The sequence below is a fragment of the Danio rerio genome, chromosome 22, assembly GCF_049306965.1.
Source record: "Danio rerio strain Tuebingen ecotype United States chromosome 22, GRCz12tu, whole genome shotgun sequence".
Taxonomy (NCBI): Eukaryota; Metazoa; Chordata; class Actinopteri; order Cypriniformes; family Danionidae; genus Danio; species Danio rerio.
The window spans coordinates 2,441,221-2,456,317 of NC_133197.1; the positions used below are offsets into that span (position 1 = coordinate 2,441,221).

Below are 15,097 nucleotides of genomic sequence, written 5' to 3' on the forward strand. Positions count from 1 at the left end.
TATTTATTAAAAACAGGGACGACAGCTCCTCACGGAGACTGCCGTCTAAACCAAAACCAACAAAAGAACGGCAGCTCCTCACGGAGACTGCTGTCAAACTGAAAGCAAAAGTAAAACAATATGCCCGGGCCCGGTCCTCCCTCGGCTTCTTCTGCCATCGTTCCTCCTCTTATAGTCCTTCCGTGGGATTCAAGGCCTGTGCGCACCACAGGTGCATCCACTTACACAGCCTCATTCCATTCCCACGGCTCTCGGCCACGCCCCCTCGCCACAGCGTCCAGAAAAAGAAAAGCCCTCGTCTGATTTTTACCACGTTTTCGGATTTTACCACATTCTCACCCTGTTATAAACTTGTTCACTTAATTTTTCGGATTATGTTTTTGTCTTTCCTGATTTCTGGAACCGCTCCTCCCCGGACTCGTCGTCATCGTGGTAAGCTCCTCTCTGCGTCTCAATTCTGCCGACGTACACGACGAACTAACTGAACAAACTTGTTGCGGCGGAAAAGCCCTCCACATGGAGGTAATCGTTCAGCCGGTATGCGCAAAAAGAAACTGCATCATACCGCCCTGTAGCGTTCGCTTAAAAATTGAAATGCAGCCATACATACCTCCGGCTACAATATAGTTTGCAGATTACAGAAACGTCCACGGGACTACGTTTTCAGAATGAGCCTGTGTTAATAAATGAATATCAGCTGCTTTAAACATCTACATTAGCAGGAGGATGAAGATGAAACCATTTCAGCAAGAGAATGATCCAAAACACAGCCAAAGAGACTCTCAAATGCTTTCAGAGAAAGAAAATCAAGCTGTAGAATGGCCCAGCCAATCACCTGACCTGAATCCAATAGAAAATACAAAATTACGCTCAGATTTGAAAGACGAGAGCCACAGAACCATCAAGATTTCGACTCTGTGTGGGATAACTCATATAGTTCATAAACTTATGCAAAATATTGTAATATAAAACTGTTTTTTCTAATTTTGTTTTGACTTAAGTATGAAGTTCTTAAGCCTGTAGAAATTGCGCACGTACAGGAAAAAGACGCTTGGATTTATTTCTTTGTAACTTTTTATTTTATTTTCAAAACTAGATAGAAAGTACATGATATACATTTGTTTTTTTACTTGCTTTAATTCATTTTACATTTACATTACATTTATTCATAAAAAATGTTTCCTGATTGTGGTTACTTGCAAAGAAAATATTAAATTTGTTCTGTTTGTCAGCTATTAGGAATCATATTTTGCTTTTTGGTTTCTTTAATGCTAAATCTACTGAGGCGGTCATTTTGATCATTTTAAATGTTTGCAATTTAACAATTTTGTTGAAATAAACACACAAATCTATAATTCCCTCACTTTTCATAAATATGTATGCATTATTTTTTTAACATGTTACTTTTTTAAACTGACAAAACACAAAAGAGTTATGAGTATTTCTACCTTTTATTACCATAGCGCTCGATGCTTTTCAGTGTATGCTATTTTGCCCTGTGACTTTGTTAACAGTAATGAATTGGAGAGACTGACATTTAAATGAATTAAACTGATACCATTTGATATACAATATTCAAACCAACTCCACAAATGTCTAAATATTATATTTTAAATTTCTAAATATTAAATGTGGATTCAGTTCTGTAAATAATATCAATCAAGACATAACTATAAAAAACAAAGCTTGTGCATCATAGAGGATAATATTTAGATAATTTTAGAGTTTAATTGATTATATTATCTCGAATGGTGTCAGTTTAATTCATTTAAGTGTTTACAGTTTATCTGATGTACTGAAACTAGATTAATTACTGTATATACAATCAGCAAAGGCATAACTGTAAAAACCAAACGCTTGTGCATCATGGAGGATAATATTTAGACAGTTTTAGAGTTGATTTGTATATTTTATCTCAAATGGTGTCAGAGTTTAATTGACTTTTACCACTTTTTACATTTAAAGTTATTTTAAAATTATTGTAAAATAAATAAAATGCTAATTCCAAAAACAGAGTCTTGTGCAATAAGCAGGATAATTTTCTTAACATTTTGGTCCTGGTTTTATTGTATATTTTCATATGGTTGAATTGTTTAATTCATTCGTATAGTTAATTATTATTATTTTTTTAATTGAGAAATTAAGCCTTGTGCAACATAAAGGGCATATTTATGCCTGTCTGACATTTTTGGCTCAAACTATAACAGGAGCAATTAATTTGGTTTGAAATCGAATGTCTAATGAATGTCAAATTAAACTTACCACATTCTTAAACCGGTGCGGTTGAATGACATTTGTCCTGGGAGCACTGTACAAATGTGGCGGCAGTATTGACGCGTGCGTTATCTAGTGTGTATATCTATGACAAAAACACAACATTACTTCAAACATCTCTATTAAAACCGCATATTCATTCATTCATTTTCTTTTCGGCGAAGTCCCTTTATTAATCTGTGGTATCCACAGTTGAATGAACCGCCAACTTATCCAGCATGTTTTGGGCAGCGGATGCCCTTCCAGCTGCAACCCATCCTTGAGAAACACATACACATTCACACACTCATACACTACGGACAATTTAGCCAACCCAATTCACCCATATCGCATGTCTTTGGACTGTGGGTGAAACCGGAGCACTCGGAGGAAACCCACGCGAACGCAAGGAGAACATGCAAACTCCACACAGAAACGCCAACTGACCCAGCCGAGTCTTAAACCAACGACCTTCTTGCTGTGAGGCGACAGCACTACCCACTGCGTCGCCACGGCATATTCAATGTCGCGAAGAAACGTTCTCTGCTTCTGAAACTGAAAATTAATGTGAGGCACGTAGCCTTACCTTACATTTATAGGTTTTATTACCAATAAGATGATGTAATTAAATGCAATGACATACATTCTATTCTTAAATGTAACATCTTATTTTTATTTTTATAATTTGCCGCGTTTTTGTTGATCCGCCGTTACGCCTGCCTCGCCGTTATGACGTCAGCGCTGAAGAGAACAACAAATTACCTAACAATATATACAGTAGAACTGATGGCTATAATTGCTGCGCTTTATTGGATAGAGGAAAGTGGATTAAAGAAAGTAGTTATATGCTCAGATTCCTGTTCAGCATTAAGTTCAAGTCAATGACATCAAAGAACAGACAGGATTGCATATATTCAATTCAATTCAATTCAATTCAGCTTTATTTGTATAGCGCTTTTACAATGTAGATTGTGTCAAAGCAGCTTCACATAAATGGTCATAGTAACTGGAACAGTGTGGTTCAGTAACTGGAACAGTGTAGTTCAGGTTTTAGTGTTTAAGTTCAGTTCAGATCAGTTTAGCTCAGTTCAGTGTGATTTAATCATTACTGAGAGTTCAAACACTGAAGAGCAAATTCATCGATGCGTAGCTCTACCAATCCTGAACCATGCGAGGCAGTGGCGACAGCGGAGAGGGAAAAAAAACTTCACCTGATGGGAGTGAAGAAAAAAAAACCTTGAGGGAACCAGACTCAGTTGGGCACCACCATTTTAATTTCTCCGCTGGCCAAAAGTCTTGTGCAGAGCTTCATTCGTCGTGGTTTAGGCTGGAAGATGGCCTCAATGAAGACTCGTCTGTCCCTGGAGCGTCGCTGGAATCAGACTCATGTTCTCCACTCCCCACGACCATCAGCGCAGCAGCAGCTCAGGATATGGCCTGGTCCCGGATATGGAATCCTTGGGATCATCACGTCGCTGGTTTTGGATCCAATCAGTGACTCCGCATAATCTGAGGACCTCGGGATGAGTATCCCCAGGTGAAAATAGAGAATAAAGAGAATAATTAGCGTAGCTGCTGTTCATAGTGTATATAAGCAAGATGCAGAAGCCAGTGTGGAACCCGCTAGGTGATGCATTGAGTGTATGCTTTACTAAACAGATAGGTCTTTAATCTAGTTTTGAACTGGGAGAGTGTGTCTGAGCCTCGGACGTTATCAGGAAGGCTATTCCAGAGTGTAGGAGCCATGAAAGAGAAGGCTCGACCTCCTTTACTTGATTTTGCTATTCTAGGTACTACCAGAAGCCCTGAATTTTGAGATCTTAAAGAGTGAGTTGGATTGTAGCGAGACAGAAGGTTGGTTAGATAAACAGGAGCTCGATTATTTAGAGCTTTATAGGTGAGAAGTAATATTTTAAATTCAATACGAAACTTAACAGGCAGCCAGTGTAAGGAGGATAAAATTGGGGTTATATGATCATGTTTTCTGGACCTGGTCAGAACTCTGGCAGCTGCATTTTGTACTAATTGAAGTTTGTTAATAGAGGATGCTGGGCAGCCAGCAAACAGAGCATTACAGTAATCCAGTCTCGAAGTCATAAAAGCATGGACTAGCTTTTCTGCATCTGACATGGATAGCATATTTCGTAATTTAGCGATATTTCTCAGATGAAAGAAGGCAGTTTTTGTGACATGGGATATATGATTTTTAAAAGTCAGATTGCTGTCTAATATGACACCCAGATCTTTTATAGTAGAGCTAAAGCTAACTTTGTATCCCTCTAATTGTAAATTGAGTTGCGAGATCTGCTGTGTGCAAGATTTAGGCCCAATAAGTAATAATTCTGTTTTGTCGGAGTCTAAGAGAAGAAAATTGTTGGTCATCCAGTCTTTGATGTCTGAAATATATATGAAAATATATGAAATATATGAAATTTTATTTAGACTTCAGAGAGCAAATATTAGAATAGTATTTATGTGGATTCCAGCACATATAGGAATTAAAGGAAATTAAACAGCAGATGTTTTAGCTAAAGAAGCATGCAAACTAGACGAAATTATGAATATGTTGTTAAGTAAAGCAGAAGCAAAAGTTATAGTGAAGAAGGATATATTAAAACAGTGGCAGTATAATTGGGATAGGGATATAACGGGTAGACATTACTATAGATTACAAGAGAAAGTAGGAAATTGGAGGAAAGGTAAAGGAAATAATAAAATAGAAGGAATAATAACACGGTTAAAAATGGGACACACAGGCTTAAATAAAACATCACATTTAATAGGAAAACATCCAACTGGATTGTGTGATAATTGTCAGGAGGAGGAATCAGTTGAACTTGTTTTATATTACTGCAAGAAATTCATAATAGAAAGAGAAATATTAAAGAAAGAAATTATAAAACAAAACTTTTCAGAAATCAGCGTAAAAATTATACTTGCGATAACAATGAAAGTTTAGTGAAATATCTAAGGAAAACAGGATTAATTAACAGGATTTAAAAGAATAAAGATGTAGGTAAATTAATAGGATTTTTTTTCTCTCTCCGGGAGGTAGCAAACTCAGCCTCACACTCCAGTACAGTAGGTGGCGGTAATGCACCAAAAGTTGGTTGCCGACTGCCATAAAACAGCAAAGAAGAAGAAGACGTCAGCACTGACGCGTTCATTCAGCGTCGAGTCTTCAGAGCGTACTTCGATGCCTGTCAGGGCAAGAGTGGGGAGCGAGTAGAACATCACTACAAAATATATACTGGGCCCTCATGAGATCTGTCCTTGATTATGGATGTATAGCTTACATGTCGGCAGCAGAGTCAAACCTCAAAAAATTAGATGTATTACAAGCGCAAGCCCTTAGAATCTGTAGTGGATCATTTAGAACCTCACCAGTTTCATCTATGCAGGTTGAAATGGGAGAAATGCCCTTAAGCATTAGGAGAATGAAATTAATGATGGCATATTGGGTTAACATTCAGGGACAAATTGAATCACATCCAACAAAAAGAACATTACTAGAATGTTGGGAGCATGAGGAAACTAATTTCATAAGTTTCGGATGGATAGCTGAGGCAAAAGCTAGAATAACAGTCCCAATCCCATATATTCCGCCATGTTTTTTTCCATTACCTAAAGTAGATCTCAATATACAACAGGAGTTAAAAGATAACAATAATATTCTTCCAACAAAATATATAGTGCAGAATTATTTAGAAAAAAATTATAAAGAATCAATATTTTTATTCACAGATGGATCTAAAGACCCACAAACAGGCCATACAGGCGCAGCAGTGTATATCCCAGTTAATCAATACCATATTAAGAAAAGAATAACTAATAATATATCAGTATATACAACAGAGTTAATTGCAATACTAATTGCCCTGCAGTGGATTGAGGAGAATGACATATATAATGTAGTAATTGCATCAGATAGCTTTTCATCACTGGAAAGTATAAGATCTGGAAGGTCATCATACAGAATGGATATTCTTAATAATATACTCAGTAAGACATATTATATTAAAATGAAGGGCAAATCTGTATATTTCATTTGGGTTCCTGCTCACGTAGGTGTGGAAGGTAATGAGAAGGCAGACTTTCTGGCCAAACAAGCTCTCAGAATTAGTAAAGTAAATCTAGAAGTCCCATTGAGCAAAGCAGAAGCTAAAATCATGATAAGAACATATGCACAATCAATATGGCAAGTACACTGGGATAACATTGATACAGGTAGACATTTATATAATATACAGAAACAAGTTGGAACTGGGAGGAAGGAGAACAGAAATCGTAGGGAAGGAAGTATTATAACTCGAATGAGAATAGGTCACACTGGACTCAATCATACATTACATAAAATAGGGAAACACCCAACTGGGCAATGCATTTTACATTGGCAGGTTTATTAGGAAACAAATCTAGTGAGGTATATAATGATATAATTAAATTTATTAAAGAAACCCAGTTAGAGGAAAGAATATAGAGATAATATCAGAAGAATTGTTAGTCCACCCCATCCCCCATTTTTATTAAATTTTATTACTATAATAAAAAAGGTTTTTTTTTTTTTTTTTTTTTCCCTCTCTCCCCCTCCCCTCACAATTTCCTCCCCCTTTCTCTCCCTTCATGTAATTTATACACTTCAGAAAGTATTCAACTAGTTCCATACTCCATTCCAGTCGGTGGCGGTAATGCACCTATAAGTCTGGTTGCCAACCGCCAGTAAAACCCAAAGAAGAAGAAGAAGAGTCTTCAGAGCTGAGGTGAGTCGTTGACGCTTTTTCTCGTGTTTACACAACAATAAAACACACTTTACAGTTTATTAAAGCGACAATCTGCGACTAGTTTCTGCATTGAGTTCACCTCTATCTGTGTGTCTGCTGACCAGAACAATACAGCAGGCAGAGAGCAGCTCTGAGAGGACAATATGAGTGAATGTGTTTGTGCTTTTCTGTTAGCGTGTTAGAGTTTTTTCCACATTTGTATTAGTAAAACTGCAGCGTTTGATCTGTTAAGGGAAATAATGGGAATCTGTCACGCTAAGTATACGTGTTTTGATACTGAAAACATTAAATTAATAGTTTTTGGTGCTCTTTATTTCCTAAAGTTAAGATTTCCCGGTTTATGTGCATAGATATGCTACTGCTAACAATCTAATTGCTTTATTGTTGTGAATGCTTACTAGTTTGTATCGATTTTATGCACAAAAATACATACGTTTGTTAGCTAGAGCAATTAATCATATTTAGAGACTTTTATTATGCGCTCACTATACAATATTGAGACTTATAACCACTATTCAAATATAGGTTGCTATTAAAACACTATAAAAACCAGCAGAAACACTTAAGACAGAAAAGCAGAGGAGATACAGACATGCAGGGCCTTACAATTTAAGCACAGAAAACATGCTATATATTAAGGAGAATTTGTCAGAGAGCATACAATGCATTTAAATAATATGTGCGTGTTGACCAAGACAAAAACAATCCTCAGCAAAGTATACGCAAGTATAATCATTAACTTCAGGAGAATAACCAAAAGAAAACGATACATGATAGCCTCCACATGCGCATTGATGGATTTGCTCTTCAGTGTTTGGACTCTCAGTAGTGAATATCAAACCACACTGAGCTGAACTTACACTCGGAAAACTGAATTACACTATTTCAATTTACTATAATCTTTTATGTGAAGCTGCTTTGACACAATCTACATTGTAAAAGCGCTATATAAATAAAGGGGAATTGAACATAACGTGAAACGCACATTATGCGGCAGCTACAGCATGACTTTAACATACAATTGAAGTCTAAATTGTTAGCTATTCAAATAATTCAAGCAAGGAATTTTTCACAGTATTTCCTGTCTTTTTTGTCTACAGCAGTGGTTCCCAACCTTTTTTTTGTGCTTGTGACCACCTTTTCCCCTGGTAAGCATTGTAAGACCCCCCTTCACATTTAATAATATTATCGCTCGTATAAGTTTGCAGTAGGTGTTTGTTTTTCAAACAAACAGTATGTTTATTGCTGTATATCTAGATGTGAAGAGTTCAGATGCATAAGCCTATAAATCCATCAGACCTCTTTTCTTTTCTATCAGGCTCCTCTGATTAGGTTCAGAAGTTTTATATGTAATGAAAAGCTTATTAGCTGGTAAATAAAACACCTTCTTTTATAAATGTTTGAGACAATTCTTTGTTTTTTTTACAAGGTAGATTTTCTTTTGCGTCAAAACCAGCTAAATCCACTTGTGCTTTTTATGCAAAACCCTCTAAATCCAGCTATCGAAACAAGACGATGCAATTAGTTGAATATCACTAACAATTAAAAATTATTTTACGAAATATACACCACGTAAAATTAAAAACATATTAATCAGTCAAGTAAGTGGCGGTTCATTCCACTGTGGTAGCCCAGAAAAAGAAGCAGAAGCAAAATTAATGAACGGAATATGTCAAGTAAGTGAATTACTCAATAACAATAAAGCTGACATTAATTAAATCTGAACAATCTGTCGTCATTTCTGATATTTGGGATTTAGATTGAATGTAAGTAGAGCAATGTAAACACTGCAAACATTGTAAGCCAAGCTTGTTAGATTCCAATAATGTGTAAAAACATTGTGACATCAATATCTGTGCGTTGTCCATTAATATAAAAAGCTTATCAGGCGTGAAGGTAAAATGAAGTAATACAATTAATCTATAGTTTTATACATTAATAGCTTACATAAGCAAATAAAACACAAGGTAGGCCTACTGGGAAAAAGGGGGATGCCTCTATGACAATTTTAGAAGCTGTCATTCATACATTGTCACCTTAGTTAAGATCATACCTGTCAACATTGGGATGTGAAAATAAGGGATATGCCCACCATAATAAGGGACCCCCCCCCCCCTCCCCTTCAAAAAAATAATCCCAAAGTTACTAAATATGGACATTTGGAGCTGTTTGTAAATACACAGTTAAATGGTCAGTAATATGTTTTATTATTATTATTTACAAAAGAAAATAAATAGTATACATCAGCAGCGAATACATAAACAGTTCACTTATTCAATTGAATAGCTGTTATAATGAAATGGAATCAAGTTATCAAATCTCAGCCGTTTCTTCACTGTATAATTTACACATTCTGATTAAAGAGCAACTAATGAACCTCTTATCTATTTGGATTTTTTCGTTTGATTACATTAAATAACAGGTGTCACTTTAAAAATGCACAGATCTAAAGGCTGATTTATACTTCTGCATCAAACGCCGGCGTATGCTACGGCGCTGACGCATAGCCCTTCGCCGTGGCCGTCGGCGTTGCTGATGTGCACCTCTCAAAAAATGTAACTACACGTCGCAAGGATGCGTAGCGCAAGTTCTGTGATTGGTCGGCTTGGAAGCGCTGACGAATCTGGGCGGGTTCGAGAGCCGTGCGAATGGCGCGAGCGATTGTTTACAAGTGTGGAGTCCCGTGAAGGAGCTCTGGATGGAAAGTTTTGTTTTGTGTTTACCTCATAGTTAAAGTTGTCGCCGGTTCCTGCCTCAAAATGAGCGAGTTTGAGCCACTTGTACATCCAGGAAGCGTTCAGAATAAACAAAACACCAGTGAAGAAACTCGACACAGAGGAACATTTACACCTCACTGCCCACTAGTGTGTCGGAGGTGTTAATGCAGAACAACAGAGACAGCGCGCAGAAGTATAAATGCACAGCTACCGGCGTTGCATGCGCCGTGGGTTACGCCGGTCACTTGACGCAGAAGTATAAACCAGGCTTTATACACTAACCTACCTAGTTAACCTAGTTAAGCCTTTAAATGTCACTTTAAGCTGAATACTAGTATCTAAAAAAATATCGAGTCAAATATTTTGTGCTGTCATCATGGCAAAGATAAAAAAATCTGAAATTATAATATAAAGTGATGTGTCAACAGACTTGAGGTTACATAAAAGATACCATTATTTAATAAATTAGTAAATTAATCATATTTTTCTGTTTCCTGTTTTGCAGCTCGTATTCTTTCAGTAAATACTGGAATATTCCCATCAGTCTACAAGTGAAGACGAGCATCAGACCATCAGGAAGAAGAGAAATCTGCAAAGACAGAGTTTATTGAAGGACAGTGAGAAGATGAGTGATCCAGAACCCTGCAGAATTAAACAGGAGGAGACTGAAGAACTAATCGGTTTGTTACATTTAGTTTATTTCACAGAGCGATAGTTTCGTTTCATAAAGCAGTGCATCATGAGTCACAAGTAGTCATTATGATTTGCATGCTCACGTTTGTTTGTTTTCAAGAATGATGTCACGCTTACTTGAGCAGCAGTGGCTGAAGCAAAGTGAAAGCAAAAGGGAAAGCAAGCACATCATCTAAATTAGCTGTTAAAAGCTAGACTAGAGTGAAGTCTACTATAAAAAACACCCTAGTGCTGTTCAGAACTGTGATAGAGTTGTTGAAAGCTAGCCTCTTAATCATTTAACTTATTTAATTTGCAGATGTGATGGTGAAGGAGGAGAATGAAGATGAGGAGGAACATCACGTCAAAAGTGAAACTGAAACTCACACAGATACTGAACACAGTCTTTTAACTAAAACAACAGACATAGAAGGTTTGACCTGCACTGAGTGTGGAAAGAGTTTCATCAGCAAAACCGCTCTTAAGCATCACAGGAGGGTCCACACTAGAGGGAAACCGCACAAGTGTTCGCACTGCGACAAGAGATTTAGCCGGCCAGCATATCTGAATACCCACATGAGGATCCACACTGGAGAGAAACCTTACGAGTGTTCACACTGCGGCAAGAGATTCAATGAATCGGGAAACCTGAAAAAACACGAGAGGACTCACACCGGAGAGAAATCGCATCACTGCACTGCTTGTGGGAAGAGTTTCAAAAGTTTATGTTTTCTGCAATATCACACAAAGCTCCATCACAGTAAGTAGACACAGTCTACAGCAGTGGTTCCCAACCTTTCTTAACCCGCGGGCCGCTAAACCAAACACTTCTGTTTCTGAGCCCTATTGCGATTACAAATTAACCTGTTATTTGTGTCGAGTAGTTACTTTATTAAAAGAGTAGTCACTTTATTAAATAAGCTGACAATGGTTTGAATAAAAATGTAACGTACATATTAGGTCACCAGAAGCAGGATGCAGAAAACAATGCACTATACATAACCTATTCATTTCAATACACTATGAAACATCACTCTTTTTCCTGTTGTTCCAAATCCACCAAGATCTTTGTTCATCTTTAAACACAAGTTAAGTTATTTTTTGTGAATCCGAGAGCTCTTTTAACGTTCAAAGTCCATAAAATGTACTATCCTTCGTTGCTGCCTGCTGTTATAGACTACCCTAGAGTGTGCCGTCTGCTATTAAAAACTAGCCTAGAGCACTGCCTGCTATTAAAACCTAGTCTAGAGAGCAGTCTGCTGTTAAAAACTAGCCTAGAGTGCAGACTAATGTTTAAAAACTAGCCTTGAACGCCATCTACTGTTAAAAACTACCCTGGAGCGCCCTCTGCTGTTAAGAACTAGCCTAGAGCTCCGACAGCTGTAAAAACTAGCCTTGAGATGTTAAAAACTAGCCTAGAGCGCCATCTGATGTTAAAAACTAGCCTTGAGATGTTAAGAACTAGCCTAGAGCGCCATCTGCTGTTAAAAACTAGCCTTGAGATGTTAAAAACTAGCCTAGAGTGCCATCTGCTGTGATAAACTAGCCTTGAATGCTGTCTACTGTTCAAGATTGGCCTACAGCACCGTCTGCTGTTTAAAAACTAGCCTAGAGTGCCAAATAAAGCTGCGGTCACATTAGAGTTTGAGCATGCGATATACTTACGTGCGGCGCTGCGAAAAGGGGTGGGATTAAGCAAGCTTATTAGACATTTAAAACAGCTAGTGATTGATGCATGTTTTCAATTTCTGCCCTGAGAGGTCATGTTTTGATCCTCGATTGGTCTCACGCAGTCAAGTGATGTGATTTCGCAGGTCAGAGTTCACCAAGCTAAACTTGACGCATGACCCCGCGTTTCCAGTCTGATGCATCTGCATGCGTATGAATGGAAGACTATGAGAGAAAAGTCAGGTGTGACCGCAGCTTAATGTTTAGATACTAGCCTTGAGCGCCATCTACTGTTAAAAACTAGCCTAGAGAGCAGTCTGCTGTTTAAAAACTAGCCTAGAGTGCAGACTAAAGTTTAAAAACTAGCCTTGAGCGCCATCCACTGTTTAAAACTACTCTAGAGCGCCGACTGCTGTAAAAACTAGCCTAGAGTTCCGACAGCTGTAAAAACTAGCCTTGATATGTTTAAAACTAGGCTAGAGCGCCATCTGCTGTTACAAAAACTAGCTTAGAGTACCGTCTGCTGTCAAAAACTAGCCTTGAATGCCGTCTACTGTTCAAGATTAGCCTAAAGCATCATCTGCTGTTTTAAACTAACCTTGAGCGCCATCTACTGTTAAGAGCCACCCTAGTGCTGTTAAAAACTATAACAGAGCTGTTGAAAACTAGCCTCTTGATCATTTAACTTCCTTTATTTTCAGGTGGGATGGTGGAGGAGGAGAATGAAGAACTGAGTGAAGATGAGGAGGAACATCATGTCAAAAGTGAAAATGAAGCAAATACTGAAGATACTTTATTACCGAAAACAACAGGCAAGAAATGTTTGATCTGCACTGAGTGTGGAACGAGTTTCATCACCCAAAACGATCTCAAGAGTCACATGAAGATCCACACTGGAGGGAAACCGCACAAGTGTTCGCACTGCGACAAGAGATTTAGCCGATTAGCATATCTGATTACACACGAGAGGATCCACACTGGAGAGAAACCCTACGAGTGTTCACACTGCGGCAAGAGATTCAATGAGTCAGGAAACCTGAAAAGACATGAGAGGACCCACACTGAAGAGAGACTGCATCACTGCAACACTTGTGGGAAGACTTTCACAAGTTTATATTCTCTGCAATATCACACAAAGCTTTATCACAGTAAGTAAACAGTCTAACCAACCTTTTTTATCTCGCGGCCCACTAAACCAAACACATCAGTTTCTTGGACCTGTTATGATCCCAAATTAGCCCTTCATTTGTGTCGAGTTGGTAACTGACTTAAAAGACTGTGACCATCTTTATTAAATAATCCGTCAATGATTTGAACAAGAACGCAAAGTACATATTACATCACCAGAAACAGGATGCAGAAAACACTGCACTATACACAACCTGTTTATTTCAACACACTATGAAACATCACTTTTAATTTTTTCCTGTTGTTTCAAATCCACCAAGATCTCTGTTCATCTTTAAACAGAAATTAAGTTATTTTAGATGAAGTCCGAGAGCTCTTTTAACATTCAAAATCCAGAAAATGTACTTTCCTAGATTGCTGTCTGCTGTTAAAAACTAGCGTAGAGCACCAACTGCTGTAAATAAACTAGCATAGAGCACCAACTATTGTTATGCTTCATTTACACCAGACGATTCATGTTAAATCAATGCAAATGCGCGAATAGACATCCTGCGACGCGATATGCGCGACTGGCGCAGCGCGAGTGATGCAAATTGCGCGAGTGTTGCGGCGCAGATTGAGTGTTTTGCGCGTTTGACGCGAATTGCTAGAGTTCAAAAGTCTGAACTTCAGCGGACATTCGCGCCGCGTTAACCAATCAGGAGCTTGCTCTTGTGGGTGCGTGATTGTGACTTACACCTGTTCTTGGTATCCCGGGGTATCTGACTGGGCTGGGCTCGGTCAGAAGCACCGCTGAAAGCCTCCATCATCCATCATCCAGGTTCAGTTTCTTAAGGAGTTTATGAGCTCACAGAACTGGATGCACCTCTGAAAGAATCTAGTGGACTCTGACATGGCCCTAAACGTATAGACACTGTTTTTCAGCCTTCATAAAGAACATAAACACTTATTTTCTCAATAAAATCCAAGTTAGCCATTTAGCTATGAAGCTAGAGTCACCGGGCAGACAGAAGCCCTGCCTATCACGCTAGTCCAAAGTAAATTTGACACGCGAATAAAGCGGATTTGACACGTGAATGAAGCGGGGTTTGACGCGCAGATGAAGCGAGTAAACTCAAATGTTCACGCGGCTATTTACGCGCATATATTGCAATTTATCCGCGCGTTCCATGTCTGGTGTAAACGCAGCATTAAAAAACTAGCATAGTGCACCATCTACTGTTAAAAGCAAGCCTTGAGCTATACAATACTACCCTAGATTGCCGTCTACTGTTATAAACTAGCCTAGAGCACCAACTGCTGTTAAAAAACAAGCGTAAAGCACCATCTACTGTTTGAAAACTAGCCTTGAGCTATTGAGTACTACACTAGATTGCCGTCTACTGTTAAAAAGTAGCCTAGAGTGTCAACTGCTGTTAAAAAAACCAACAATATCTACTCTTAAAACTAGCCTTGAGCTATTAAGTACTTCCCTAGATTGCCGTCTACTGTTAAAAAATAGCATAGAGCACCAACTGCTGTTAAAAAAACCCAACAACATCTACTCTTAAAACTAGCCTAGAGCACCAACTGCTGTTAAAAAACTAGCCTTGAGCTATTAAGTACTACCCTAGATTGCTGTCTACTGTTAAAACTAGCCTAGAGTGTCAACTGCTGTTAAAAAACTAGCCTGGAGAGCCGACTGCTATTAAAAACTAGCCTTGAGCTCCATCTACTGTAACATTAGCCTTGATCGCCATCTGCCCGAAAATTCTAGTCTTGAGTGCTATCTACGGTTAAAAACTAGCCTTAAGTTGTTAAATACTACCCTAGATCGCCATCTGCTGTTAAAAACTATCCTAGACGGCCGACTACTGTTAATGACTAGTCTAGAGTGCA

General features: G+C 38.2%; 2 protein-coding genes across 2 annotated transcripts in view; both read left to right on the forward strand.

Moving 5' to 3' along the window:
• LOC101883867 (uncharacterized) overlaps nucleotides 1-15,097 on the forward strand; it is a 93,685-nt gene that overhangs the window by 62,387 nt on the left and 16,201 nt on the right. The gene's annotated exons all lie outside the window — the stretch shown is intronic.
• Nucleotides 1-15,097, forward strand: part of zgc:173693 — a 33,982-nt gene that overhangs the window by 16,485 nt on the left and 2,400 nt on the right. Inside the window, 4 exon segments of the mRNA NM_001130657.1 lie at nucleotides 8,135-8,182; nucleotides 10,257-10,431; nucleotides 10,743-11,183; nucleotides 12,793-13,239. Of these exon segments, the coding sequence (NP_001124129.1) occupies nucleotides 10,377-10,431; nucleotides 10,743-11,183; nucleotides 12,793-13,239 (943 nt within the window). The 5' untranslated portion in view covers nucleotides 8,135-8,182; nucleotides 10,257-10,376.